At 34.6% G+C, this 26,954-nt stretch overlaps 4 protein-coding genes across 11 annotated transcripts; 2 read left to right on the forward strand and 2 right to left on the reverse strand.

The window, feature by feature from the left end:
- Positions 1 to 947: 947 nt before the first annotated feature.
- LOC108193669 (rust resistance kinase Lr10) lies at positions 948 to 3,402 on the forward strand. The gene is made up of 3 exons (XM_017360423.2): positions 948 to 1,916; positions 2,024 to 2,053; positions 2,197 to 3,402. Exons 1-3 carry the CDS (start codon positions 1,148 to 1,150, stop codon positions 3,318 to 3,320), a joined length of 1,923 nt encoding a protein of 640 aa, XP_017215912.1. The 5' UTR covers positions 948 to 1,147; the 3' UTR covers positions 3,321 to 3,402.
- Positions 3,328 to 7,496, reverse strand: LOC108193671 (rust resistance kinase Lr10-like). Of its 2 annotated transcripts, none has more exons than XM_064082186.1 (6): positions 6,665 to 7,496; positions 5,206 to 5,238; positions 5,077 to 5,097; positions 4,911 to 4,946; positions 4,793 to 4,816; positions 3,328 to 4,611 (listed from the first exon to the last, which is right to left on the reverse strand). In XM_064082186.1, exons 1-6 carry the CDS (start codon positions 7,362 to 7,364, stop codon positions 3,506 to 3,508), a joined length of 1,920 nt encoding a protein of 639 aa, XP_063938256.1. In that variant the 5' UTR covers positions 7,365 to 7,496; the 3' UTR covers positions 3,328 to 3,505. The 2 variants fall into 2 exon arrangements, with proteins under 2 accessions (XP_063938256.1, XP_063938255.1); XM_064082185.1 differs by having other exon boundaries at positions 4,763 to 4,816.
- Positions 7,497 to 7,620: 124 nt separating this feature from the next.
- LOC108194779 (rust resistance kinase Lr10) lies at positions 7,621 to 10,151 on the forward strand. The gene is made up of 3 exons (XM_017361717.2): positions 7,621 to 8,471; positions 8,595 to 8,624; positions 8,832 to 10,151. Exons 1-3 carry the CDS (start codon positions 7,733 to 7,735, stop codon positions 9,953 to 9,955), a joined length of 1,893 nt encoding a protein of 630 aa, XP_017217206.1. The 5' UTR covers positions 7,621 to 7,732; the 3' UTR covers positions 9,956 to 10,151.
- A 1,479-nt stretch (positions 10,152 to 11,630) lies between these two features.
- LOC108196333 (folylpolyglutamate synthase) lies at positions 11,631 to 25,127 on the reverse strand. 7 transcript variants are annotated; one of them, XM_064081189.1, is made up of 17 exons: positions 24,956 to 25,127; positions 23,182 to 23,217; positions 22,870 to 23,009; positions 22,713 to 22,778; positions 21,264 to 21,373; positions 20,399 to 20,459; positions 18,895 to 18,981; positions 18,721 to 18,777; positions 18,572 to 18,632; positions 17,863 to 17,909; positions 17,532 to 17,609; positions 15,927 to 16,091; positions 15,568 to 15,828; positions 13,862 to 13,940; positions 13,335 to 13,487; positions 12,472 to 12,617; positions 11,631 to 12,112 (listed from the first exon to the last, which is right to left on the reverse strand). In XM_064081189.1, exons 2-17 carry the CDS (start codon positions 23,189 to 23,191, stop codon positions 12,053 to 12,055), a joined length of 1,581 nt encoding a protein of 526 aa, XP_063937259.1. In that variant the 5' UTR covers positions 23,192 to 23,217; positions 24,956 to 25,127; the 3' UTR covers positions 11,631 to 12,052. The 7 variants fall into 7 exon arrangements, with proteins under 7 accessions (XP_063937259.1, XP_063937260.1, XP_017219061.1 ...); XM_064081190.1 differs by having other exon boundaries at positions 12,472 to 12,611; positions 24,956 to 25,079; XM_017363572.2 differs by having other exon boundaries at positions 12,472 to 12,629; positions 24,956 to 25,079.
- Positions 25,128 to 26,954: the final 1,827 nt, after the last annotated feature.

Consider the following 26,954-nt stretch of genomic DNA (forward strand, 5'->3'; position numbering starts at 1 on the left):
ATCAAAAGACTTCTATAGTGATTAGAATTTTGTTATCATATAATTTTTTAAAATTTTATAATAATTATTATAATTATACTATTATGAAAAAAGTTTCGCATTGGTCAGGACTTTATGTTATTCCCTCCGTCTCGAAATACATGTTCCTTTTGAAAAAAATTGTCCCAAAATACTTGTCCCTTTTCTTATTTCAACAAAAATTTATCTCTATATTAATTGTGATTTTTTTGAAACCCACATTTATTCTCATTTCTCAATGCACTAAATTTCTATGGTTATTGTGATTTTTTTGAAACTCGACTCTATTTTCACTTATCAATGCACTAATTAATGATAGTTGAGATAAAATTATATCTAACCAACTTTTTTCTTAGTATGCGTGTTTTTTCAAAAGGGACATGTAAATTGAGACGGAGGGAGTATTAGACTTTCATATTAAGGATTTTATAATTAAAGACTACAATATTATATTATTATGAAAAAACTTCTACTGTGCTTAGGATTTTGTAATACAATAGCTATATCACCAACATATATCACTAACCCCTAACAACAATATTCATTTTAAATTTTAAAATTCAAACAATTTATTTATCAAATAATTCTATAAAATCTATATCATGTTTGAAACTAGAGACAATTATGATAGTACTCGAAGTGATTTCGTAACGTTAATAAATAATTAAGTAAAGATATATGAATAGTGATGTGAGCAAAATGATATATATTTGTTTTACGATGGCTTAAATGAATCCCGATCATAAGTGAGTCAAGTGAGATATTTTGACGTAACATGTGGTCTCGATCAACTCTCCTGTCCCGGCCAACAGGGATAAGCCGATAAGCCATCAATCAGGCTCACGAGCATCTATCTAATTAAAATAACAATAAAGACATTTGTTTTCTATTTTGTACAGTAGTTTATCTACCAGTCATCTGCTTGGCAGCTATCTAAATTTGCAGGGATAATATTTGGCACTGAGTCGTTACTTCTAAAATGAATTACTAATGTCAGTATTAAGAATACTAGTAATATTGAGCATAGTTGGATAGCAGTGGTTAAGAGTTTATCCTCTGAATGCTCTTAAGTAAAAGCTTTGAGTTGCCTAATGCCCAAGTATAGGTCCGGGAACTTTGATATATATATATGGCTATTGTTCATGTAATAAAGCTGCTTGTATTCGTATGTTGTTTCATGAGTAAACATGGTGTTGCAACACTTGAACATGACAAATGCAGTGTGACATGGTGCCGGAGGGGAGGAACCGAAATTCGGTTCCCTTTCCACCGTATCAATCACGAAAAAGATAAGCAACTCCGGTCCAAATACTGCGGCGTTCCTGGCTTTCAACTCTCTTGCAGTACCTCTGATCGTTCTAACAATTTCCCCGTACTCAAATTTGAATACCAGGTCAACACCTCTCTCCCGGGAATCCATCTCTCGTTTTCTGTTGAGGCCTATGTCGATTCCATCGACTACAAATCACAGCAACTCCACTTTTTTACCAAGTCGAACAATATCACACAACACTATGGCTACTACCTTCCTAATTCTCCTTTTAAACATTTGAAGTTGAGGGAATTTCCAGTTGATGATCCCCGGTACTTAACAGACTATACCTTCTACAGATGTTCAGCGACGATAAGTGACATAGGCACAATTGATCATATTATTGAAGAAGTCCCTTCTCTAAGTGGTCATGATTATCAAGTCTATGTGGTCTATTCTCACTTTAGAACCGTAGAAGCGCTTCTAACATGGTGCACCAAGTTGTACAATGTTTCACGGACCCCGTTCTTCGGGGGAGGATTGTCTTGGTCTTGGCCTAATTGTAGACATTGTGAAGGCAAAGATCAGTACTGCAAATTCAAAGCAAACAGCTCTACTAATACAGAGTGCTTCCCCGTACCCAAAGGTTATTCATTCTTCCTTGTTTTATATTAAAACTTCCAGAAATTTGTGTAACTAGGTACTATTGGTTATGATTTTCAAGTGAATTAAGGTTTGCGTTTTGATTTGCAGGTCCTTCATCGCATAGACTTCTGGAAACAGGTGAATTTTCAAATTCCTCTATAATTTTTATATGGTTACAGTGGGTCGGGGAGTAAGTCGAGTCTCTAGACCTCTTCTGGCTAGGGCCTTTCGACAATTATTTTGTAGTGTTTTAAACTCTCATCATTTTTTGAGGTATGCAGGTAAAGTTGGAGGGATCTTAGTCCTCTCATTTATGCTTGTGGCTTTTTGTTATGCGATATACTTGTATAAACAAAAGAAAAATTACCAGCAGAAGATTGAAGTGTTTTTGGAGGATTACAAAGCTCTTAAGCCCACAAGGTACTCTTATGCTGACATAAAAAAGATAAGCAATCATTTTAAAGTCAAATTAGGGGAAGGAGGTTATGGTTCAGTGTTCAAGGGACAGCTCTCAAACGACGTTCCAGTTGCAGTTAAGATCTTAAATGACAAGGCTGATGCGAAAGGAAGTGGAGCAGATTTTATAAACGAAGTTAGCACTATAGGCTTAATCCACCATGTGAATGTGGTTCGCTTGGTTGGATATTGTGCTGATGGTTGTAGGCGAGCTCTTGTTTATGAGTTTCTCCCAAACAATTCCCTGGAAAATTATGTCTATTCTAAAGAGAATCGTAGAAACGGCTTCCTTGGTTGGCAAAAGATGGAAGAAATTGCTTTAGGGATCGCCAAAGGAATTGAGTATCTTCACCAAGGGTGCGCCCAACGAATCCTCCACTTTGATATCAAGCCCCATAACATCTTGTTGGACCAAAATTTTAATCCTAAAATCGCTGATTTTGGTTTAGCAAAATTGTGTAGCAAAGGCCAAAGCATAGTCTCCATGACAATGGCTAGAGGGACAGTAGGCTATATTGCACCAGAAGTTTTCTCTAGGAATTTCGGAAAGGTATCATCCAAGTCAGATGTTTATAGCTTCGGGATGTTGTTGCTTGAAATGGTTGGAGCAAGGAATCATACTTTAACAGAAACAGAAAACACAAGCGAAGTATATTTTCCTGAGTGGATTTTTCGTCAGCTTGAGCAGGAAACGGAGACCAGGAGTCAGATTGAGGAAGACGGTAAGAGCAAGATAGAAAGGAAGCTAAAAATTGTGGGACTTTGTTGCGTGAATTGGCATCCAGCAGACAGACCTTCAATGAAACATGTGATCCAAATGCTCGAAGCTGAAGACTGCCCCGCCATGCCTCCAAATCCATTTAGCTCAACAAGTTCGAGAAATGCATTCTCAGCAGCTTCTGCTAGGCCATTCGCCAACGAGCTTGAAGTTATTTCAGAATCAGAGTGATTACAAGTTGAATAAAGGGGCCGAGTACTTGGCCACTAGGTACATATAAGGTGTAATATATATTTGGAAACTGTTAATGCAATTGTAATTAACACTGCATATTAATACAGTTCTTGATTTAACAAATTAAGTGATAAAGTAGGCTAATATCATCTTATTAATAACAGAGCTATGGAATATAATCATCAGATAGGTGATGTAAGATCCAGTTCTTGATCCTCAAATGGAGGCTCTTGGGGACAAATCAGAGGTTTAGGAGGTATCACTAATACTTCAAGATCCCCTTCCAGCATTTCAATAACTTTCTGCATCGAAGGACGCTCAGTTGGCTTCATCTGTATACACCACATTGCTACAATAATCATCTTCTTAATCAACTCCTTTTCATTGTTCGTAGCATGGTCCATTTCAATCTCCTTCCCTTTGCTAATTTGGTCATATATCCATGAAGGGAAGTATATTTGACTACTTTCATCCACAAAAGGATTCACATTATGTCTTTTCCCCGCCATTTCCAGCAACAACATTCCAAAACTATAAACATCCGCCTTATAAGAAACACCTCCGATATTTTGGTAAAATAGCTCTGGGGCCATGTAACCCAGGGTTCCCCGTGCTGCAGTCATAGTCACAATACTATGATCGGTAGCACATAATTTTGCAAGGCCAAAATCAGAGATTTTTGGATTAAATTTTGCATCGAGGAGGATATTATTAGGCTTGATATCAAAATGCAGGATTTGCATGTCACAACCTCGATGTAAATACTCAATGCCACATGCCACTTTGCATGAGATCTCATAAATCTTTTCGCAACTCAAAGTGGTTGTTCCTACTTCACCTCCAATTTTTTCTTGAAAAATATATTTGTCAAGAGATCCATTAGGCATGAACTCATAAACGAGAGCACGTTTTGAACCTTCAACGCAAAAGCCAACAAGCCTCACAATGCCAACATGGTGGATTCTACCAATTGTACCAACTTCATTGATGAAATCTTGGTCATCACTAGCCTTGGAGTTGCTCAATATTTTAACAGCTACAAGAAGTCCACTCCGAAGTTTTCCTTTATATACAGCACCAAAACCTCCTTCACCCAACTTATCATTGAACCCTTTGGTGCATTTCTTGATCTGGGAATAAGTGTACCTAATAGGCATCAGATTGTTGTGACCTTGCAGGAAGTCTTCAATAGTGTCATGTGCTGATAAATGTCTTCTCCTCCATTTATAGATCAAAATAACAGATAAAAAAGCTATTCCACAAAAGTATCTTGCACCCAGGGCCATTCCTGCAAAAACACGAGACATAATGCTACAAAAGACATTTCATCCAAAATCCTATTGCATCTTTAATTACATGTGACATGCTAAATTAATTAATTTGTTTCTTCTCAGTATCATCGAAGTTAATAATAGTCATTGTGAAGTGTAACATCTTACTCAGTATCATCGAGAAGTACAACCTCTTACCGAGTATGGTGAAATCTTGAAAGCCTATATGGTTATAATTCAAAAACAGATCGAGATGTTAACAATCACATTGCATATTAATCAGGATAATACAAAATATTTTAAAAAAATTGCTCACCTATTGAAAATATCAACAAGACGAAAAGCCAACCACCTACAAGATATGCAAAGTCATTCGATGAGAGCAAACAAAATTTTACAATTTGTACTTTGGTTGATATTAGAAACAACTAAGTGTTTTTTATCAACATGATAAGATGTCATTGTGAAGTCTAAAATCTTACCCCAAATCAGGCCTGCAAGTTCTGTGCCCTCGCGGTGATAAGAAGGAATAAAGCAACAGAAATATGTTCAAAATCACATAAAAGAGATTACTGGTCAGAGTGAACAAAGGAAATCATTGAATTGCTCACCAAGAAAAAACCGCCAAGAGTCGTACCATATGCCTGCAAGACATGCAAAACAGTTGAGCAACCCCTAAATATGCAAACAGGAACTGTGAAAGTAAATTGAAAGAATGAAGAGGAAAGCGGTGCAACCACTGTCCTAAACATGCAGTAACATCCTCTTTTAAAGGGCAAACAAGCTCTTTGTTATATCAGTCTAGAGACGGTAGACGGGTAGAGTCACCTAATACGACTACTATACATAATCCATCCCAATAAGATAAATATAATCAGTAATCCGCAGAATTTGTGTAGATTAAAGAAGCACTGAGCTGGAGAAAAAAGGAGAATCTGAGTATAACGGGTATCAGATTGTCTACCCGGAGTGCTAGCTGTTAAGTGACTAGTTCTTCTAAAACCTCAGGATGACCTCATTTTTAGGTTGAGAGTAGATCACGGGCTCTCATCTTTGGGGCAGGGGTGTTTGGGCAAGCTTAAAAAAAGTGACTTCTTTCTTAAAGTAAAGAAGTGGATTAGAAGTGAGAAGTAAATAAGTTAATAAAGTGTTTGGAAAAGAAGTAGAAGTTGTGAGACAAAATTTAGCAATCTCAACTTCTTAAAAGTGTTTCTACTTATTTACACAAACGGGTCAAGGAAAGCATAAACCAGAAGCAGCTTCTGCTTCCTCTAAACAAACCGGCGCTTAATTTTGGCTTTGTGTCCATAATCAAATATAAGAATCTTGGGGATTGCACGAGTCAAACTCTAGTCTTTCACCGGTCTGAACTCTGATACCATGTTAAAGTATTAGAAGAAGCGCTAAGAAGGATAATATTATATCCTAACAGAGGCAATCAATGGCTCTTTTAAAATTTTGTACTCCCTCCGTCCCTTTTTACATGTCCCTTTTGAAAAAAAAATTTGTCCCAAATTACTTGTCCACTTCTCTTTTCAAAGCAACTTTTTGTATGTTTTTTCAAAATGTAACAACTTCCAATGTTTGACTAGCATATATATATACACAACTCTATCTAATTCATTACATTTATTAGGGATATGTATGAAAACAAGATATCCACCTAACATTTTCTTAAGATGCGTTATTTTTTCAAAAGGGACAAGTAAAAAGGGACGGAGGGAGTATATCTTGCGACTTATTATATGACACGGCTCGTTTTGTGTCAGTCTTAGAGACCGCATCGCTCAGAAACTAACAAGCCTCGGACAAAGTTTAGGGAGAACTGGAGAAGTTTGTGCCTCAATGCAAGTGATATCTGACCTCTAACACTGATAAGAACTACTTAATTGACTTGTAGAAGTAATAAGAAATCAGATTATATATTTTATTTATGATGGAAGAACGGTATCTTGCTACAAATATATATATAGGATTTCGTTAGCCTAAAATAGTGACCCAAGTCAAAATTTGAAGAAATGTATGGTGTTAATGTGAAGATCAACCAATTAAACGACGTAAAATACTCACTGTCAGTGCAGAAAAGATAAGGACTTTCATTCCTTCTAACTCTCCGACAGTAGTGCGATCGAGGATCATGACACTTTAAGCAGGATAAATATTTGAACGAAAGCTCTACCCCGTAAGCCATATCATCCGAAATCTCCAAGAAAGAAGTTTTATCAATGTTAGGCCACTGCGACGACACCCAAGTTGTCTTCCTGATCGTGCAATTGTTTTCCACTTCGGAGATATTCATATATCCAACGACGACGTAGGAAGAGACTCGTGATGATGAGCAAGGACGTGTTGGAATGTATCGAGTTGATGAATTCCCAACAGGAGCAGGGCAGTCGATATATGTCACTGGCCTATTCATCTCCGCGATCGGAGAAAAGCTTCCACGGACATATCTGTCCTCGTTGAAGAAAGGATGAAGAGGAATGGAATCACATGAGTAGTTATTTCTGGCTAGGCCTGAATCGATGATCCGAAGAGAAGAATTCACATAATTAATTTCCTCCACATAAAATTTGTCACTGACAAGAGCTATCATAGTACGGTTGTTCTCATCACAAGAAAGTTGATAGCTGGAACCGCGACATTTGTGCTGTTGACCTTGGAGATAAAAAGGGCAGCTTATGTTAACAAAATCACCGCAAGCAGCAGAAGAGGTTTTGCAGAAGCTGCTCGTTAACGCTACAACGATGACTAGTATCAACGAAGACATCACTACACCATGTATGGCCTATTGCAAACCCGAGATGCATTTGTGTTGCATATAGTCTGGGAAAGCTTACACTTCATTTCCAGGTGCTTTCCGAAAGAATTTCAATATCAATGTACCAAAATACACTCATCACATGAACAAAGTAGAAAAATCCAAGAGGCCGGCCATCAAATAGTTATCATGTTCTTAATCTATTCAATTTCTTTAAAATGGCCGGCTTTTGTCTTTGACAATGACAAGTCAACCAAGTACTCAACATCACTCCGTCAATTTCTATCCAGATGACAGGGACTCTCCTCTTTCCTCGTCTTCTCCGACAATAAGACCATGCTGTTGCAGAATTTCTACGCGGAGGGCTTATTTTTGACATGGCTATTGTTCATGTATTAGAGTTTTTAGTATTCGTAAGCTGTTTTATGAGTAGATCTGGTGTTGCAGCACTCGAAAATAACGAATGCAGTGTGACAAAGTGCCACAGAGGAAGCGAAATTCGGTTCCCTTTTCATATGAATTACTGGGAGAAAGATAAGCAACTGCAGTCAGATCACTGTGGCTCTCCTGCTGCCTTTGAACTTTCTTGCAATGTCTCAGCTTATAAAACTTATGATTTATATTCTTATTATCCAGTGATGAAGTTCGAATACCAGGTCAACACGTCCCTTCCGGGACTCTATCTTACACTCTCTGTCACGGCCTACGTGGATTCCATCGACTACAAATCACAGAAGCTCCGCTTTACATCAAAGTCCATCGAACTCAAACAACACTATGACTACTCCTTGTCCGATTCTCCCTATAAACCTTTCACGTCGAGGGAACAGGGTGATTATACCTTGTACAAATGTCCGGTAACAAGGGAATCCGAAGGCCTTGCTAATTTGGTAAGCCTTGATGGTTTACAAGTTTTTGCCATCAGCTCTTACTTCAGAACCACGGAAGCGCTCTTAACATCTTGCACCAAGTTGTACAATATTTCACGTGTCCCGTTTTATGAGGGAGAGCTGTCTTGGTCTGAACCTGGTTGTGGGGATTGCGAAGCCAAAGGACAGTACTGCAAATTCAGACCAAACAGCACTACCCTTACACAGTGCTTCCCAGCTCCCAAAGGTTATTCATCTCTTCCTTGTATAATTTATCCTGAAATCTCGAAAAATTGTAGAGAAACTAATTAAGAATATATGTTACTAGTTATAATTTGCAAGTGAACTAAAGTCTGTGTTCTAATTACAGGTCCCTGGTCAAATGCCCTTCTGGTAACAGGTAACCTGTCCTTAATATTGTACACAGAAATCGCACGTTTCTGGTTTAAAAAACCAGAAGTTAGTACTCTGTACATAATTAGTGAGATCAAAAGTGTGTGAACTTGGTGTCCTAAGTAGTAATGCTGACAATTTTGGGGACAAACTGACCTGAGGTAGTATCATACTTCTGCTTCAAACAACAGCGAATAATATTTCGTTTTTGTAGGAAAAGCTGGAGGGATCTTTGGTTTGTTACTTCTCCTTGTAGCCTTTTGTTATGCTTTACACTTATACAAGCAGAAGAAAAATTACCAGCAGAGGATCGAACTGTTTCTGGAGGACTACAAAGCTCTCAAGCCCACGAGATACTCTTATGCTGATATAAAAAGAATAAGCAATCATTTCAGAGTCAAATTAGGGGAAGGAGGTTATGGATCAGTCTTCAAGGGACAACTTTCGAATGATGTTGTTGTTGCGGTCAAGGTCCTGAATGGTAGGGTTGATGCTAAAGGAAATGGAGGAGATTTTATAAATGAAGTTAGTACTATGGGGTTAATCCACCATGTCAATGTAGTTCGCTTGGTTGGGTATTGCGCAGATGGCTGTAGGCGAGCTCTTGTCTATGAGTTTCTTCCGAACAATTCCCTTGACAAGTTTGTCTATTCAAGACAAAATCAGAATGATAGATTTCTTGGTTGGGAAAAAACGGAAGAAATTGCTCTAGGCATCGCCAGAGGTATTGAGTATCTTCACCAAGGGTGCACCCAAAGGATCCTCCACTTTGATATTAAACCTCATAATATCTTGTTAGACCAAAATTTCAATCCGAAAATCTCTGATTTTGGTTTGGCAAAGCTGTGTACCAAAGACCAGAGCTTAGTTTCTATGACTATGGCTAGGGGAACTATAGGCTATATTGCACCAGAAGTATTTTCTAGGAATTTCGGCAAAGTATCATCCAAGTCAGATGTTTATAGCTTTGGTATGTTGTTGCTTGAAATGGTTGGAGCAAAGAATCATATTTCAGAAGGAACAAAAAAAACCAGCGAAGTATATTTTCCAGAGTGGATATTCCGTCAGCTTGAGCAAAAGAAGGAGGTGAGAAGCCAGATTCGCGAAGGCGTTGGTAGCAAGATAGAAAGAAAGCTAACAATTGTGGGACTCTGGTGCGTAAATTGGCATCCGGCTGACAGGCCTTCGATGAAACATGTGATTCAAATGCTCCAAGGAGATGACTGCCCAACCATGCCTCCAAATCCCTTTAGCTCAACAAGTTCAAAAGATGTAAATGCAGCAGCACCTTCTAGGGTATTCACCAAGGAGCTTGAAGATATTTCAGAATCAGAGTGAGTATTAACTGAAGCAAGGGGCCTTGTCAGTAATCTGTAAAGAATCTCTAATACATGTTTGTGTAATCTGTATGGTATTTGTTACCTCAGAGAGAGTTTTTTCTGCTCAGCATTTGCAAGTATAAGTTGTATAAAAATAAATAAAGATGGAGTGTATCTGCAGAAGCAGAAGATAGACTCAACAAATTATTTGATCATTTCATTTCTATGATCGATGATCATAACCCAACTCATGATCGGGATCGACAAAAAATTATTTGATCAAACCAACTCACGTGGATCGAAAAGGAGAACATGATTAGTAATTCGTTTCCTTTCATCAAAATACAGGATACTTTGCCCGGAAACAGCCTCCGTGCATTTAATAGCGAGAGCATTTCCAACAGTGTTAGAAATAAATAGTTGAATAAATTGGACCCGCAAGACATCGTGTAATATTGATTGGCTATATTTTTAAAAATAATACGTTATAATTATTCTAAATTGTTATAAATTAAATATATTGTTTTAAATCAGGAGAATCGAAACTGAGACATCTGCATCTACTTCATCTTCTGAAACACTACCTGCACCACAGATTCTTCCTATACATAGTGAGGTAGCTCACACTTTAGATGAATTGATGGTTGCTATACAACTCTAGTATCTATCACAACTCTGTCGTCCATATTAGGGAGAAACACTAGAGTTGTTGATCCTTTAATAGACCAAGTGCCTTCACAGGCAGCTGAGGGAAACAAGCATGTTTTGCCAACTTTCAAGTCCTTGTTTGCCTTTTCGGAAGGAATTTTTTTAGATCCCACTCGAGACCATTTGCCCCTGGAAGATGAACGGCTAAAGTAAACTTTATATTACAAAGTAGCTAGTAGAAGATTTCTCACAGGATCATCCGCCTACACAGGCATCTGAGGAAACCAGGACAATGTGTCAATTCAAGGATCCTAACAAGAACTCACCCTCTAGTGATGTTCAACACTCGTAAACTATGATCCGGATTCTACTCTGCCGAGGACGGAGTTTCACTTGGTGAATAAAATCTCACTAAGTAGCGCGTACAATAAGTGTATAGTGTATATATGGGGCACCAGGTGAGTTTCAAGTGCCAAAATAATCAAACTCATACTACATGACGCCCATACTAATGCATAGAGTGGAGGCGCCCGGTGTTGGAAAATTCACCAAGTCCTAGCACATAGCGCCAATATAGGGCTTTCAAGGGATGCATTGGCTCCGGGTGACTTTGTAGGTGTAAAAGATTTCCAAGTCATCGAAGGTGACGCTTATACATGGTACATGCATCTTCCTCCAAGTGCCAGGTGCTAGGTACTCTCCAAGGTCACACACTGTGCATACAGAGGTGTGCAGGTGCCACATGAAGCTTTAAGTAAAAATTCTAAGGGCATTTGGCACCATATATATCAGGAATAAGGTGACAAGTAATTATGGTTAGATTTGGAAGCTTATAAATATTTTGAAGGAAGAAGAGCTTCCAGTTTTGTCGGTGCTTGAAGAAATTTTGTCTTCTCCATATATATCTCTAGAACCAAGTAGTTTTTATTTGAAAACTAACAAAACACAACTCATTTATGCACATTACTATTCACACACACTTAGTAAAGCTAGAAAGATAGATTTATAGAAAAGCCAAGAGCTTGTGATCGGTATCATTGTTGTCATTATAGCTAACCATTGTGTTATATTTGTAGCACTCTTGAAATTTATATAATACAAAATATATTGTGTGATTTCATGCACAGATAAATAACTGCATTTCTATAAACTGATTTTATAATCTGCTGTAAGTTACTTGAATGTCCCCAATTCCTGGAAGACTAAAACAAATCTTCTGTTTTCCTTGAGATCCTCGCAGATATTAGCACATGTAACTTTAGCACATTTAACATAGGGCAAAAAACAACAAATCTTTGAAAGCACATTAATGCCACACATCAAGATTTTCTTCTATGAGACCCCGGCAACAGTTATTTTCAACCACTTTCAGAAGCAACTCAATAGTAAAACCATACATGTCAGCAGGTATCATGATGTCATGACTGGTGTAAGCAGAGTCATTATAGGGATGTGATTAATCCATGGCTCACTTCTTGATTAATTTCAACACATCACCAATAAGATGTAAAGAACCAGTTACAAGGACCTGAAATATAATGAAAAGGAAATAAACAGGTAGAAAAGCTCATAAGACAGTACATGCAGCAACTGTAGCCTTACAGTTTATGAGAAAATTTGTTACCTTAACTTATATTAGTTCTTTCCAACCAATACCGATTTTCTTAGGTTTTGGGCTGGAAGTAGAATGGTTGGAATGCTTATTGATCATATATCTTGCAGCTTCTAAAATTAACTTGTTTTTCTTTGTCATTTACAATTGCAGATCAAGAAACTCTGATTCTGTTTTTCAGTTTATGTTTCTTTTTGGGATAAAGAATTTCATATGCTACATCTTTCTGAAGATAACAGATAATAGTTTAAAATAGCAAGTCTTGGCCACATTACCTGATAGCGAACAGACTGATTACGTTGTGAATTGTCTCTCAACCATTTGATAGCAAGAGGGAGGGAAGGAAACACAGTGCTGTTCTCACACCTCTTTATATGACTTTCAGATTCCTCTTTAACTTCATCACCAGTGATTTCTGCAACTTTTGAGTGACCTGTCATTAGTGTCTAGTCATGCTATTTATAGTGCAGTGATAATATTATATAATATCTATGATGCTAAAAACATCTAAGAAACTTAAATCACATCAGATGCTAAAAACATCTAAGAAACTTAAATCACGTCACCCCAAATTCTATTGAACACCATTATAAACCCACAAGGGGCCAATAAACTGTATGAATTGCCCTAGTCCAGCAAACCTTAAAACTAATTTCTTTTCTAAAATAGCCATAAGAATGCACTAAATTTAAATTCATAAATGATTCATTTCCTGTATTAACTAAACAAAGTTATCTGACAAGTTCTATTGTATCAGGACGAGCAGTCGTGTGGTTACATTTTGGGCTGTGAACAAACCCAAACAAATATATATGGGTTTGAACATGACTTTCTTTGAGCTTATCAAGCTGCTAAAGTGTCTAGATTCGAACACAGACGGGCTTTTTATCGAATTAAACACCAAGCTGCACAGGAATGGCTCAGTTAATTACAGCAATATTTATAAAGCATCCATATTAAATGGAATAAAGAACCCAGTAATCTTCTAGTACTGGACTACTACCTTCAACTTATAACATTCAGCTTTTCAGACAATCTTAAAGTGTCTAGTATACTTATGACTGGGTCCTCTGGATATTGGTACTTTTTATAGACCACCGGGCCCACATGAAACTGGTTTTCAGGATTAACAATATACCTTTTTCTCCGCGGATGATATATTCATATAATCTTTGAAGAGTCAACTGCCATGACAAATCAACCTGGGAATCAATTGGTGCTACATTACTAGTCCCAACCTTGTTATACACTGATACATTTGGTACAAACAGCGCCTGCTTGAAGTGAACTCCTAGATAAGCAAGTCAATGTTGGAAACACATTAACACAATAAATCAATTGGTGAATATAAACAGATTTAGAAACACAACAGCACATATGATTAATGAATGATCTTTTGTACACTAATCTCGAGGTCGTGTTAAGAACATGAATTCCTTTCAAAAGATTAATTAATACCAAATGATTGGAATTGAGTTATCACCTCAAATTCTCAAACTTAAGATTAAACTCAAATGTCACAGGATAGAACCAAAACCAACTCCAAATTATTTTTGAAAATCCAAAAAATTTCATTTTGACCAAATCCATCATTGAAATCAAGTTGTAGTATCCACGGATAGCAGAAGTTAAATTCCAACTGAATCATCAGCAGCAAATATTTACCATGGCTAGCGCAGGTGTTTATCAATCGTGGAAGGAGCAGTTGTGGGTCCCTCACCGACATACAATTAAATAACAATATCTGGACACAAAGCCACAATACTTAGAAGGATGAAAAGGATATCACACATCAGAATAGAATATAGAGTCGTCAAAGGTACAACTGATTTTGCAACATCAGTAAAGTTACATACCATATTACTAAGAATTTACAGACACTTGCAAAGGTTAATAGCAGTATAGCACTATCCTGCCATAGACTCATCGGTACATTTGGAGTGGGACAGAGAAAGTGGACTCGAGATGCTATGCTATCTGATGCTTAAGCTACCAGTGATATGTAACCAATTTGCAGACAAAGTTGGTCTTATTATGTACTTGGGAAATATTTAAGAATTCAAAGAAGTTTGATTAAAGATTTAAAACTAATAAAAAAGAGACAAATTGACATAATATGCATCAGTGATATTTAAGAGCTCCTAAGCACTTAGCAAAAAGAAAGAGCGCATAAGCGCTTTCTTATGCAGATGTGAAGCAAAGGCAGCTGAAGTGCGCTTGCTTATGCAGATGCAGAGCACAGCTGAAGTGCATCGCTCTGCTGAAGCGATGCGCCTTTGGGGCTTATGCGCGAAGCATAGCTGAAGTGCTCTCCTATTTTTGATGTTGACTTTATATTCGACTGGGTCATATAAAACCTTTATTCTCAGCTGACAATTGCACATATAACGTCTTCCCCTCCATCTACACGCACTGTTATACTACACACAGTGATATACACATAAAACACTGACACTAATATATATACATACGCACTGCACACACATGTACTGATATACTATATATACTGATTATGCACACTGTTTATGCTTATTTTCTAATTGTTTCTTTATCACTAGTTAGTATACGATATATACTAAGCTGTATATAGTTATATATCACCGACTCTATTATAGCATGCTAACTATATATACTGATTATCAGTGTGAATGTGTGATTATATATCTCTATTTGAATGTGTTGTATGAAGATGAAAAGTAGTAAATTAGCAATGCATTTCTTTGTAACTTTGGCTTCCAATTATGATAGACTTTCAAGTAATGTGCTGAATTTAGTTGTATTATCATTACTGAAAATTAGTCGTGCTTTTCAAAGTCTTGTTGTCCATAAATCTGTACTTTTTTACATTATACATAATGTATATATGTATATTTACTTGTCTCAATGAATCCACGCTTTGTGCTTATGCTCCAGGAGGCTTTTGCGCTTCTGCGTACGTTTAATAACACCAATACGCATGTTAAAACTGTATGTCATCCTTTTTATAAGTACAAAGCAAACCAGTGGGCAGAGGCAATACGTGGTATGGTAACAATTAATTACACATACTGACTGTTTCACCAAGAAGCTATATGACAGTCAGTGTCAAAAGTTGAAAAGAGCCGACCAGTGCATAGTTCTGTTTTAACGGAGCCAAAAAATTACAAGATTAATTTAAAATAATAGTGTATCTAGTTATTTAAAATTTTAGATACCATAGATAGGTCCATGCACTCATTTCATTCTCAAGAAGCTTCAGCTGATTAGTTTTATTTCATAAATATATGATCTCCTTTAAATGTAACATCAAATATCAACATAACTTTGAAATACAATAAACCAATATTTTTCAGCTTAAGTTAAATTTAACTACTTGTGTTTTCAGCACTCACCTGTGAGGAGTTTTTCCTTGATATGCTAGAGTTATCAGGTAACTGAGTACTCAAGTTTTTACGATGTTCATTATCTTGTTCGATGGCAAGAGAAAACCATTTTGCACATACTTCCATACTTTCAGGACTATGGGCTCCATCCAGATAGAACACCAAATCTTCTTGCCTCTCAGTATCAATGAACTGATCAGGGACTATCTGGGCTCTACCTTGCAATGCAGCTGTTGTAAGCCCTTTAATAAATTGCTCAGGCAGAGAACTCTAATTTCACAAGAATATTTATTAGAAAAAAACAAAGAAAAAACCTATGTTAAACAAATTAACAAAATGGAAAAAAATAAATCATTCAGAGAACTCACAGTTCCATCCAGATAATTGAAATTAAGATGACCAGTCTTTTGAAGCCAAGTAGAGCTCAAGGCTATAGCTAAACCAGCATTTACGTACTGGTGATCACCATGAAGTCCAAGATATTGGCCGTTCAGTAGATTTGGATCCAATGGAGTTGCTACTCTAAGAGGTACCTGCAATCAGTACTATTACAAATTCATCCACGGGATCATAGTATAGCAGGAGCGACCTATATACTTATTGCATCAAATTTTTTTAAAGTTTAGGTATCAAATTGGGTTTTTTTAGTTCAGGGACCTAAACCATAAACGACCTATAATTCAGGGACGAATGAATTAATTTTTCCTATACAATTCTTATTTTATAGTAATAAGATATAAAGATATATATGCTTTTGCATATCCTTAATTGATATTGTACCTTGATTGTCCTCATCCTGAAGTTCAAATCGATATTTGAGTTTATATATACCTTGATTGCAAATCTCTTTTTCATTCTTAATTCATCATTACTTTTTTCAGATTCATCCTTTCTTCTTTGTTCATTATTCTCTCACCCTATATTCAATAAAATTTTAAATGTAAATTTTCGTAATTACGCGGTTTTTATTATTTATGATATATTTGATGCGTTGTCATATACTCCCTCCCTCCCATTTTTCTTGTCCCTGTCAAAACCCATATTTTATTCAATTATAACATATAAGCTATATGCTACCAAAAAATTGTACTATTTTTCATAAAAATTAACAAATTTAAAAGTAAATTATCATTTTAATTTAATATGGATAACCTTGTGGAGACAAGGAAACAAGAAAATGAGGACTAGAAAACCGGGATGGAAGGAGTATGTGGAATGATATTTGAATACTATCAGGAGAGGAGGATAAATATGATATATCTATCTTTTTCACCAACTATTCATTTTAAATACTAATGAATTGTTCACATGTGTTCAACCATATACATTAATGAACTCATTATCATGATATTTATTCTTTTCAGAATGTATCATTATATTTTATATTTGAACACATTATTCTTAATATTTTTATTATTTATTAGATGATTATATATATTAAATTAAAATTATTAAGAAAATGTGCGCAAAGCACGGGCTACAAGCTATCACACATATGAAACAGAGGTAAGATATTATTATTTAATCTTGACCATCTTAACTTAATATTTCTTTGAAGTAATTCGATTGGTGATCTAATTTTTGATATAGTCCTACCAACAATCTACTATACTCTTGAATAAATCCAACAATTTCAATATTTACTTTAAGATCCAGTGACTACTTAGCAGTACTATACCGAGCTTAACATAGGATTTATTTAATACTATTTATTAATAAATTTTCGTAAATATAGAGTATATACATATATATTTTTAATACAATTTTACTCTTAGATTGATTATAATTGTATAAAACCATGGTTGTCATGTCCATGAAATTGGAAGGCTTGAGAACGACCTATAAGGCCAGATATGTACAAGGAGAAAAAGCTACAGTTATTGTGTAATTGTATTCATATTGTTACATTAAATAAAGTTATTTTGTTCATAGGGGTTGTATGACCTCCGTAACGAATAACATTTGAAACTTACATCTAACGATAAAGCTGTTTCTTCAAGCACATGCATAGCTTCATCAGGCTGGAAAACTGTGAAGGCAGGAACTCCTCTCTTCATATTAGAAGGGATGCAAGAGAAAAAATATAATTTAGTGCAATAAGTAAAGACTAAGAACTTAAAATAGTATTCTTGTGTCTATATATTTAAAAAGACAATGAAGAAAATAAAAGTAACCAATTAGCAGATTCCGAAAAACAAAAATATCATGATCTACTTTATATGTGTGTGTTTGTGTGTGTGAGTGTGAGTTATCGAATGTGCTATGCAGTTGAAGATGTTCAAAGAACAGGTTTGTGACGAGCACCTTTAAGATACCAGACTTCTCTCCAGCAATTGCTTCTAATGTGTTCCCTGCCACAAGGTGCAATAGATATTAATGTGCCTCTACAGTTTGAAATTAAAAGCTTAAAATTAAAACGACAATAAGAAAATTTAAGTCAAGATCACGGACCCTTAAATTATATGAAAAAGCTTTTACATAAAAAAATTGAGCAAGTATAAAGGTGATGCTTTAGACTAAGTGGTCTATGATTTCGATGTGTTTTGTTTGCTCTACAGACAAATTATCATGTCTAGAATGTATGTAGGTCCATAGATTTTCATATCATATTCAATGATTCTACAGCATGTTTGTTGCTTCATACAAAAATGTACAAGCAAGTCCTCCAGCTAACTCAAGTAATCATGTAATTTCTATCTTATATATTAACATTAGTAAAAGGAAATGCATGACTTATATGACAAAGGTCATCACATTAAGTTGGACAGCTACGTATATTACATGATATTAGACGTAATAATAGGCAACTTTTACTAAATACAATAAAGTAGTTTATTGGGGCAATTCAATTTCGCCATCTATCTTAGAGCAGAGAACAAACTCATTCAAGTAGGCAATTTAGAAATTCCCATAACAAAGGAAATAAAGAATCTTAAAGGCACTTGCAAATTATGCAAAGCAGGTTAGAACTAATGCAACTAAAACAGTTAAAATCAAAGACAGAAAAACTAACCAAGGATTTCCATGTGGTCATACCCCAGGGACGATATTCCACATACGATTGGTGACTGAACCTGAAAGATGGTAACGCTGGATCTTATTACTGAAAATTGTATTCCAATTATAATTTCACTTGAATTTCCTCATAGAAAGTAAGCGTACCACATTTGTTGCATCAAACTTTCCTCCTAAACCAACTTCCAAGATGACAACATCCACCTGTCAGAGTTAATTTTACGGCATCGATAATATTATACTCAAGGACATTATATAAAAACTGGTAACTATTTCAATTGTTAGATGAAACAGCTGGTTGGTAACGGGATTGCTTGATACCTGCTCTCCTGCAAATATCTTGAATGCAAGTAGGGCGAGAAATCGAAAATAAGTAGGCATTGGTGTTATGTCATCATCAGTTCTTTCCTGTACTAAGCATGAGGAGGAAATAAGAAAAAGTGACATACCATGAGCAAGTCATACAGTTTATTGCTGTCAGCGTGAGATTGAAACAAACAAGGATAAGATTGATATGCTTCCAAACTATATTAGTTTGTGATTTTTGTCCATCATTAAATTAAAACACAGTCATTCCAGAATCTTCAACATTTATTTAAACCATTTCACATATATTCCAGGTCTGACAATAAAAAAATTAATCCATTTCTGATAATCTACTTGCTAGGGGATATAGACAGCCAAAAGTACTAATAACAACCATATGATGCCTACAACTAATATCTTTAAAGAGATTAATCGTGAGAAATCTTTAATTTGGAAATCCATATTAAGCTACACCCCGCTTACCTCGTCATACCTTTTAGTCTACCTTATTCCAAGTGATATTATTTATTCCTATACATCAAGCGAGACCCAATTAGATAAGAGCAGACACGCAACCCTGCATATTCAGTGGTCACGTGATATTGCATCACGCATGTTGCATCAATAAACACCAAGAGCCTTATTATGTGCTACTCTTTTGACAGTGCCTCTAAGTAAATGTTTGATTTGCTAATACAGGTAAATTAGTTATTAGCTATGTTACTCCAACTCCTTATTTCACCTCAAGTACCCATGTGTCTGTCGGGACTCAACACTTCTTATTGCATCATATACAAGCAAAAATATTAACCTATTGTGCAGTCCGACCCTTGGCCATCTATCCATGTCAAACATTTTCAGCCTCGTCGAGGCGACATACAGGAATTGGATATCTCTAACTCTAATCTGAAAAAGATGCTAATATAATATTATAATAATTTCTTGATGAAAAAAGATACATCTCTAAAAACACTCTGTTACCATCAATGATTCAGCTCCACGACCCTCTATTTCACGAGATAATCTGAATCATTTCAGTTTCCAACTGTTTAGATGAACAACTGAAACATTAGTCCTATCTGGTAACTGTTTTATCTAAGCAGTTCCTACTTTCTTACTGTTTTCCCTAATTTGTTCCACTTAATGGAAACACAGATTATAATAGTTCAACATGCAAATGAAATTACAGTTAACCAAAGAAATTAGAAATGCGTTCACTGCTTCATTGGGATAATTATTGTTCCTTGGCGACTCAGAAAAAAATAAATTTCTAGCTCAAAGCACTATCTGCATTAATCATCACTGCCATAAATATGCATAGCAACAGAATTTATAACTGCAGAGATTCTCAGGAACCCCCGAAGCAAACTACTCTTCAGAAACTGAAAAATCTTATAGAAGGACTCACAGAAAATGGAACTTCCATGAAAATTGAGGAAAACTGAAACAGTGGACTCCATAGAACTTAACTATTTATATATTAATCAATCAATCATATAAAAGTTCCGAATATACATGCCTTCAGTCTATCAAAACACCACCAGAAATATGCCAAAAACTTCTCCTCGCATATGTCCACACTGAAATAACCACCAAGAACGAAGAAATCATCAAATGCATATGTAGCAATAGGTTCCATTGTAACTATAGAAAAAAAAGCATATTAAGCTATCACATTAATCCAAGCTACTACAACTTTTTAAGTTACAAAAAAGTTTGAGTGTTTCCAAACTTGCCGGGCATCCATGGTGCCTCCTTCTGAAGCTTCCAGACAAAGTCTTCTGTGCCTTAACGTGATGTTAGGCTACAGGTAATACGACTCAGTATCTTCATCTGTTGTCTTTGTGGTCAAAACTACTAATTCATTATTTGTATCTGGAATTGGTTAGGTTAGGAACTTAGATTGATCTAGCTTGAGAAGTTGATCTTGATTTTAATAAACTAGCTAGTACTTGCCATCATATTCATATACGCCCTTGACTTGCGGGTATTTTTGTTGCAAAATTTTCTAACACTGAACGAGAGGGTTGCTGTTATTTCTAAACAACTTGCTTGCATTAGAAATTTTACATATTATAACCATTTTCATTTAGTGGAGGCCACTGATTTTCTGCAGAAAAGAGAGTTTACTCATCATTTAGGAAGATTTATAACTAAGCCCCACCAGGCAGCCTGATGTGATATATAAGATATATATATATATATATATATATATATATATATATATTATATATATATATATATATTACTGGATATGCTATGTCAACATCTCTTTATGTGCATGCTTTGGTTGTCGACTTGTTGTGGTAAATTGGAAGCAGGGGAAGGTCCATGCACATAAATATATACAGAGAGAGACATTCCTTAGGTTATTAGAAGCTCACCCATCTAATCGAAATCTTTCTCGAACATCAATGAGATGAGGGGATGTAAAAAGCCCGGTGTGGAACCCGCAATTACGTAATATAGCTTCCGTAAAAGTGCAAGTTGATCCCTTCACAATTTCCAATTGATATGTAATTAGTGATAAGTTACTTTATATGCTAATGGACTAGACAAGTAATCAACATCACTGAAACACACAATTCTGAAATTTAGCTAGATAATTTGAGAAATTAACAAAAAACAGGCTTTACTAATATGATTATTACTTTTGCCAAAAAGGCTAATGTTGATTGGCAATATTCGTTACTAGGCCTGGCAAAAAAATTCACAGCAATCAATATCCATTCAAAATATCAGTATTAGAAAGCTAATATATATAAGCAGATACTATATCTGTATTCAAAATAATTGGATGATATCTCTATCTGAAATCGACCATTTCGGATAGGAATATGAATATAGGCCTATCCGTATCCCATGAAATTAGGATTCAAAAATAAAGAATTGCTATGTATTAATACATAATATTTATAACTTATTAAATATTTACGATCAATTAATAATATATGTCTTTGTTCACTACTATATATGTTTTTCTGATATATATTTAAGTGTAAACATTTTTTACGAAAATTTATATAGTATGAATATGACATATTAATATATTATCTCAAGTATATATCTCTTTTAAAAATCAAATTGTTTTTCTATTTGCTTAAAAAAAATCTGCCTACCTAAAACGAATTAGGATTTTATTCGGATCCTGATATTATCTGTTAATTCAGATTCATATACTCGGATTTTCAAATTCGGATACGGCATATATGTGTCCGAAATATCAGTTTGACAACCTATTTGTTACTGTCTGGATAAAAAAGCCAATAATTATAAGCAATCAATTCATAGAACTCATTTAAACTATAATAATAAAGAAAGGTCAGCAAAGTATAAAGATGCTTCTGGAGCGGAGGTAATATAGAAATTTTGGGGCAGGCCAAATTTGATGGAAGCTCCATGCTAAATGACAAGATTAAGCCACATGTGATTCATGTACAATCCTCTAATTTTGTAAATATGCTGCTTAGTCTAAGCTACAACAGAGAGAACATGAGAAATCCTATCAGTTGTGATACTTCTGAGTTGCTGACAAGCTTGATTGTGTGAGGAAAACTAAATGATCAATTTATCAACTTGTAATGATTTAAATATCGAAGAAGGTACAAATACTAATAGCTTAAGCTGGAGGAACCAATTAAAAAGTTACATGCTTCTACGCCCAAGATCTAATAGAATAAGTACTAACAAGCAACAAACTAGAGAAAGTTAATAAGGTCGATAGCCACAAAATCTCTTTCATAGACAAAGAGTTTGTCACGGCTTCGTGAGTTTAAGATGTAAATGTAATTCAAAAGAAGTCCTTCATATACACTAAATATTAAAATATATACCTTTCCTTTAGTGCCTGCTACGTGGATGACCTTCATCTGTGAAATTGGCTCATCCAGTTCCAGAATCTATATGTCAGAATCATTACAATTAGCTTGTCAAATATATGTGTTTACAGAAAATCAATATCGCAATACCAAATTCACATCAGATAATTACTTTCAGATAATCAAACATTAAATCATAGCGGTCCCCGCTATTGCTCTTATCAGCACGAGTACGCTTTGTAATCAGAGAGGACAGAGCATCCATTGCCTCGTCATAGGGAGACACCGGTAGTGTTGTTGATCCATTTTCACCTTCAGAGCATCCACAAGCAAAAATATATCATGATTTCAGAAGTTAGGTTCCCAGGAAACTTGAAGACGCAACTTCACCAACATTCAATAGATATAAAATCCACGGACCAAGTAATGGGGGAAATAGTGAGCATAATAATAAGTATTTTAGACAAAAAGAGAACTGATATACCTTCTGCCATATTGATCAAGCTCCAAAATTCGAGACCTGAAATTTTAACAACATTGAGATTAAAAAAAAAAAAGGAGTTACACCGGAGCAGAATTAAGTACATACACAATTCACTAGTGTAGTGATCGGTGAATTGATATACATTTTATAAACTTAAGCATAGAGTGTCTTGCTTGGATTTGATATGTAATGTTTGTTCTCCATCCTTGCAAAATTATCTGACGAGTAGAGTTTATTCTTATCCAAATTATAGACATGACAAATTCTGTCAAACTCAAGTACTTTATATGGAAATAGATTATTTGAATGCAGAATCAATTTAAAATAAAATAAAAACGAATCTCATGATTAAACTATGCAGATATATAGTTTCTATGTATTTGGTAAGTTGCCTGAGAATTGTAAGATTAAGTAAATACATCCCACATGTTATTCTTAAATAATAAAAAAAACTAGTAAATCCATCTATATATTAAGTAAGACCTGGCGTAATATGGATTTGGTTTGGTTTTGGTTGATTAATATGGATTTGGTTTGGTTTTCGACCCAAAACCAAATATTAACCATATTATATAAAATATGGATCTAACTTGGTTTGGTTTTATATGGATGTGGATGGAAATATGGATTATCCATATTTGTGTTAAAATTTTAAAAGTATATGTGATTACCTTTTTAATTAGAGTTTTATTTGTATCAAAAGCTTACTGTTAAAAAAATTTTAACTCATAAATAATTTATAATATTATAAAATATTAAAATCTTACAGCTGTAGAAGGTTAAGGATCTGTAGCTCATATTAAATTTTATTAAGAAACTAAGTTCATATGAAGCTTGAATATTGAAAAGCAAAAAGTGACAATTAAAGGCAAACAAAAACTCGTGTATAATATAGTAAAATAAAGTGGGCCATCATTTGAATAGGATTACAATTCACAAACAACGACGGCGAAGTCATGAGCGTGGTAGTATGTGTGGTATAATGAGATGCAGAGGGAGAAATCTGGTTCCAAAAATGGTTATCACATGTTTCAGTCCATATTTAGAGGAAAAAAGGTGATTCAAATCCTAACCAAAACCATTTCGAAAGTGTGATTTTTTGATGAACTAAATTTGAAAATGTGGCTTGGTTTGGTCTGGTTTTGCAGTTTTAAATCCATTTTGCCAGGTCTATAAGTAACACTAGTCAAATGGTAGTCATCAAGTTTGATGCCCTCAATCACACATATCACACTTGAACAAAAAAGGCTAGGCATATATGCACATTAGAAGAAATAACAAACTCGCATTACATTTCCAAACAACGTTCTTACATAGAAATATCAACCTAACGAGCACGCTTAGCTAACCACTAATTTGATTTAACAACTTATCAAAAGAAGCCAGTACTGCTCAGCATTATATCCGCCACGACTTACTAATGGCATTTTGTTAAGCAAAAAAAAGGCCATCCTAAACGTATCTTGCGTTCTACACTAAACACGAGTATATCTTGGTTGGTTGAGCTTAATAGTGTAGTAACCTCTAATTCTTAGAGGAATTTCATCGAACAGTTTAGAGACTAATGAAAGTGCTTGACAATAAGAATATTAAAATCTGGTAATTTAAATGCATCTAAAACAGAATCGAATAAAACAGATAATCATATTGGACGAGACACTGAACAAACTACAGCTTCAACAAATATACTGTGCATTCAGCAGTTTGTGTATAATATTTGTACATGTATATAGATATAACAGATAGAGATATGAAGATAGAGAGAGGGAAGTACCAAGCTCGAAGGAGGGAGAGAGAGAGAGGGGCAACTGAGGTGGAGTACACGATTGGGTTAGTTATTTTTCTCGATCTGTGTAACGGGTGGCTTGGGTTTGGTAGACCCGGAAAATTATAAAAACAAAATACTACTGTATAATAGTAGTATCGGGTGTTTTTTCCTCAATATCCAACTTTAGAAATTTTTGGGTGTTGCTAATCTTAACCCTTGACTTATTAAATTAAACGAGAGAAACCCTGATAAATACGTTTTGTGATTCCAACGTATTTACACCAGAGCTGTGGGGTAGGCTGATATTTGCACGCAGAACGGCACTAATTGCAAACTTCAAATAATTCTTACTTTTTAAATTTAAAAATATTTAGTTTTTATTCAAAAATATGCATTCTTTTCAAAAAATTATTATAAAATATGATATCACAATTTCAACAATCTAATAGCTTTGTATATATAATGTTGTGAATTAATATAATTATGGACTATTAAAGAATCATTCACTTTTATAAACTAAGGAATTATGCTCGCGATTCGCGTGCAGGTAAATTATTAAAATTTTCATTAAAATGAGGTTGAAAAATAAATTAAACCAATATTACAGATACTGCATCATCAAAAAAATAATTATTTGGGATACATGATATTCACCGTCAAAAATTGAGATTTATGCTAACAAAATATAATGAAAGTAATATTTATATTTGTATTATATTTATTAATTTATTAATTTTTCTATATTACAATATTTTCTTAAAATTCTAGATTCCCGGTTATCAAATGTTAAGCTATATCAGCACAAAATTTTAAATATAATTGTAACGTAAGTGAGAATTTCATTTTAAAAATTTTAAATTTAAATTTTTACTAAATATGATAATTAAAATTTTATGTTGATTCTAACAGTTATTTTTGAAAATTTAACAATATTATCTTATAATTCTTAATTTTCATATAATTGTTGATTTCTATAATTAAATTAAATTGTAAAGTAAGTAAAAAATTAAAATTTAACCACTCGTATAATACGATTATATGAATATTGAAATGTAATGCTAACAAAATATTGGTCGGAGCAATCTTAATTATATTTTACCTTTTAATAAAATTTAATATTAGATTTTGGTACTGGATAATATTTTTTATACAGTATTTTTATTTTTGATATAAAATTAGAAATAAAATAAAATAAAATATTTAAGGGAATAATATAAGTAATCGGATTGTAATTGTAAAATTGTAATTACTAAATATATATTATTAAAATTTAAATAAATATAGATAACTAAAAAAGTGAAAATAGATTTACTGAGTTATATAAAAATATGAAAATAATTGTGAAAGAATATTTAGTTAATAATATATTATTTTCTTAAAATTTAACCCTGAACAAAAATATAGCAATGAAAGTTTCATAAAACATTTAAAACTTTTATTTACAGCCCTCTGCTCCAGTATTATTATAGAGGAGCTGCCCTCTGCTATTCGAGCCAATGGGCTTTGATGCAGGGAATCAAAACAAATCACCAATTACCAGGTGCTAGGATAACATAACTAAACATAAACATAAGTAAAATCAACAGACACACCAGATAGATTGTGATTGTCTTCTTGAGTGAACACAGATGGAGTGAACACAGATGTTGGAGATGTATGTTGTTTTGATGTGATAGTGGATGCTGGCAGTGAGAACCCAGGTCGATTATTATTTAGAGCTGCTCTCTGCTCCAGTACTCGACCCAAGGGACTTTGATAGGTATTTCCTGTGAGCTGCGAATGCCTTAAATCTGGTGCAAGATAAGGTGGTGAAAATGCCTTTAAGCTCAATTCAGTAAGATACTTGCCATTACTAAAATCATACTATAAATGAGGATTACCACCACCCACCAATATTTAGCCATCTGGAAACAATGTATAGCAGCTGAATGGTACATTCTTGGATTTGTAGTAAGACCTAGCAGCTTAATTCACTACCCTAGCAACAAATGCTTCCCGGTGTTCT

This window comes from Daucus carota, chromosome 7 (genome assembly GCF_001625215.2).
Source record: "Daucus carota subsp. sativus chromosome 7, DH1 v3.0, whole genome shotgun sequence".
In the NCBI taxonomy this organism is placed as follows: domain Eukaryota; kingdom Viridiplantae; phylum Streptophyta; class Magnoliopsida; order Apiales; family Apiaceae; genus Daucus; species Daucus carota.

What these genes read in the sequence shown, in the direction of transcription:
- LOC108193669 (XM_017360423.2), top strand. Translation starts at nt 1,148, where the DNA reads ATGGCTATTGTTCATGTAATAAAGCTGCTTGTATTCGTATGTTGTTTC. An exon ending in GTGCTTCCCCGTACCCAAAG is followed by an intron (nt 1,917 to 2,023) that starts GTTATTCATTCT and finishes TTTGATTTGCAG; the next exon opens with GTCCTTCATCGCATAGACTT. An exon ending in GCATAGACTTCTGGAAACAG is followed by an intron (nt 2,054 to 2,196) that starts GTGAATTTTCAA and finishes TGAGGTATGCAG; the next exon opens with GTAAAGTTGGAGGGATCTTA.
- LOC108193671 (XM_064082185.1), bottom strand. Translation starts at nt 7,364, where the DNA reads ATGTCTTCGTTGATACTAGTCATCGTTGTAGCGTTAACGAGCAGCTTC. An exon ending in CTCTTGGCGGTTTTTTCTTG is followed by an intron (nt 5,098 to 5,205) that starts GTGAGCAATTCA and finishes GCGAGGGCACAG; the next exon opens with AACTTGCAGGCCTGATTTGG. An exon ending in CTTGTTGATATTTTCAATAG is followed by an intron (nt 4,817 to 4,910) that starts GTGAGCAATTTT and finishes ATAACCATATAG; the next exon opens with GCTTTCAAGATTTCACCATA.
- LOC108194779 (XM_017361717.2), top strand. Translation starts at nt 7,733, where the DNA reads ATGGCTATTGTTCATGTATTAGAGTTTTTAGTATTCGTAAGCTGTTTT. An exon ending in GTGCTTCCCAGCTCCCAAAG is followed by an intron (nt 8,472 to 8,594) that starts GTTATTCATCTC and finishes TTCTAATTACAG; the next exon opens with GTCCCTGGTCAAATGCCCTT. An exon ending in AAATGCCCTTCTGGTAACAG is followed by an intron (nt 8,625 to 8,831) that starts GTAACCTGTCCT and finishes TCGTTTTTGTAG; the next exon opens with GAAAAGCTGGAGGGATCTTT.
- LOC108196333 (XM_017363569.2), bottom strand. Translation starts at nt 23,438, where the DNA reads ATGTCTATAATTTGGATAAGAATAAACTCTACTCGTCAGATAATTTTG. An exon ending in GAAAGATTTCGATTAGATGG is followed by an intron (nt 20,460 to 21,263) that starts GTGAGCTTCTAA and finishes TGGTTATTTCAG; the next exon opens with TGTGGACATATGCGAGGAGA. An exon ending in AAACACCTGCGCTAGCCATG is followed by an intron (nt 13,488 to 13,861) that starts GTAAATATTTGC and finishes TTGCTTATCTAG; the next exon opens with GAGTTCACTTCAAGCAGGCG.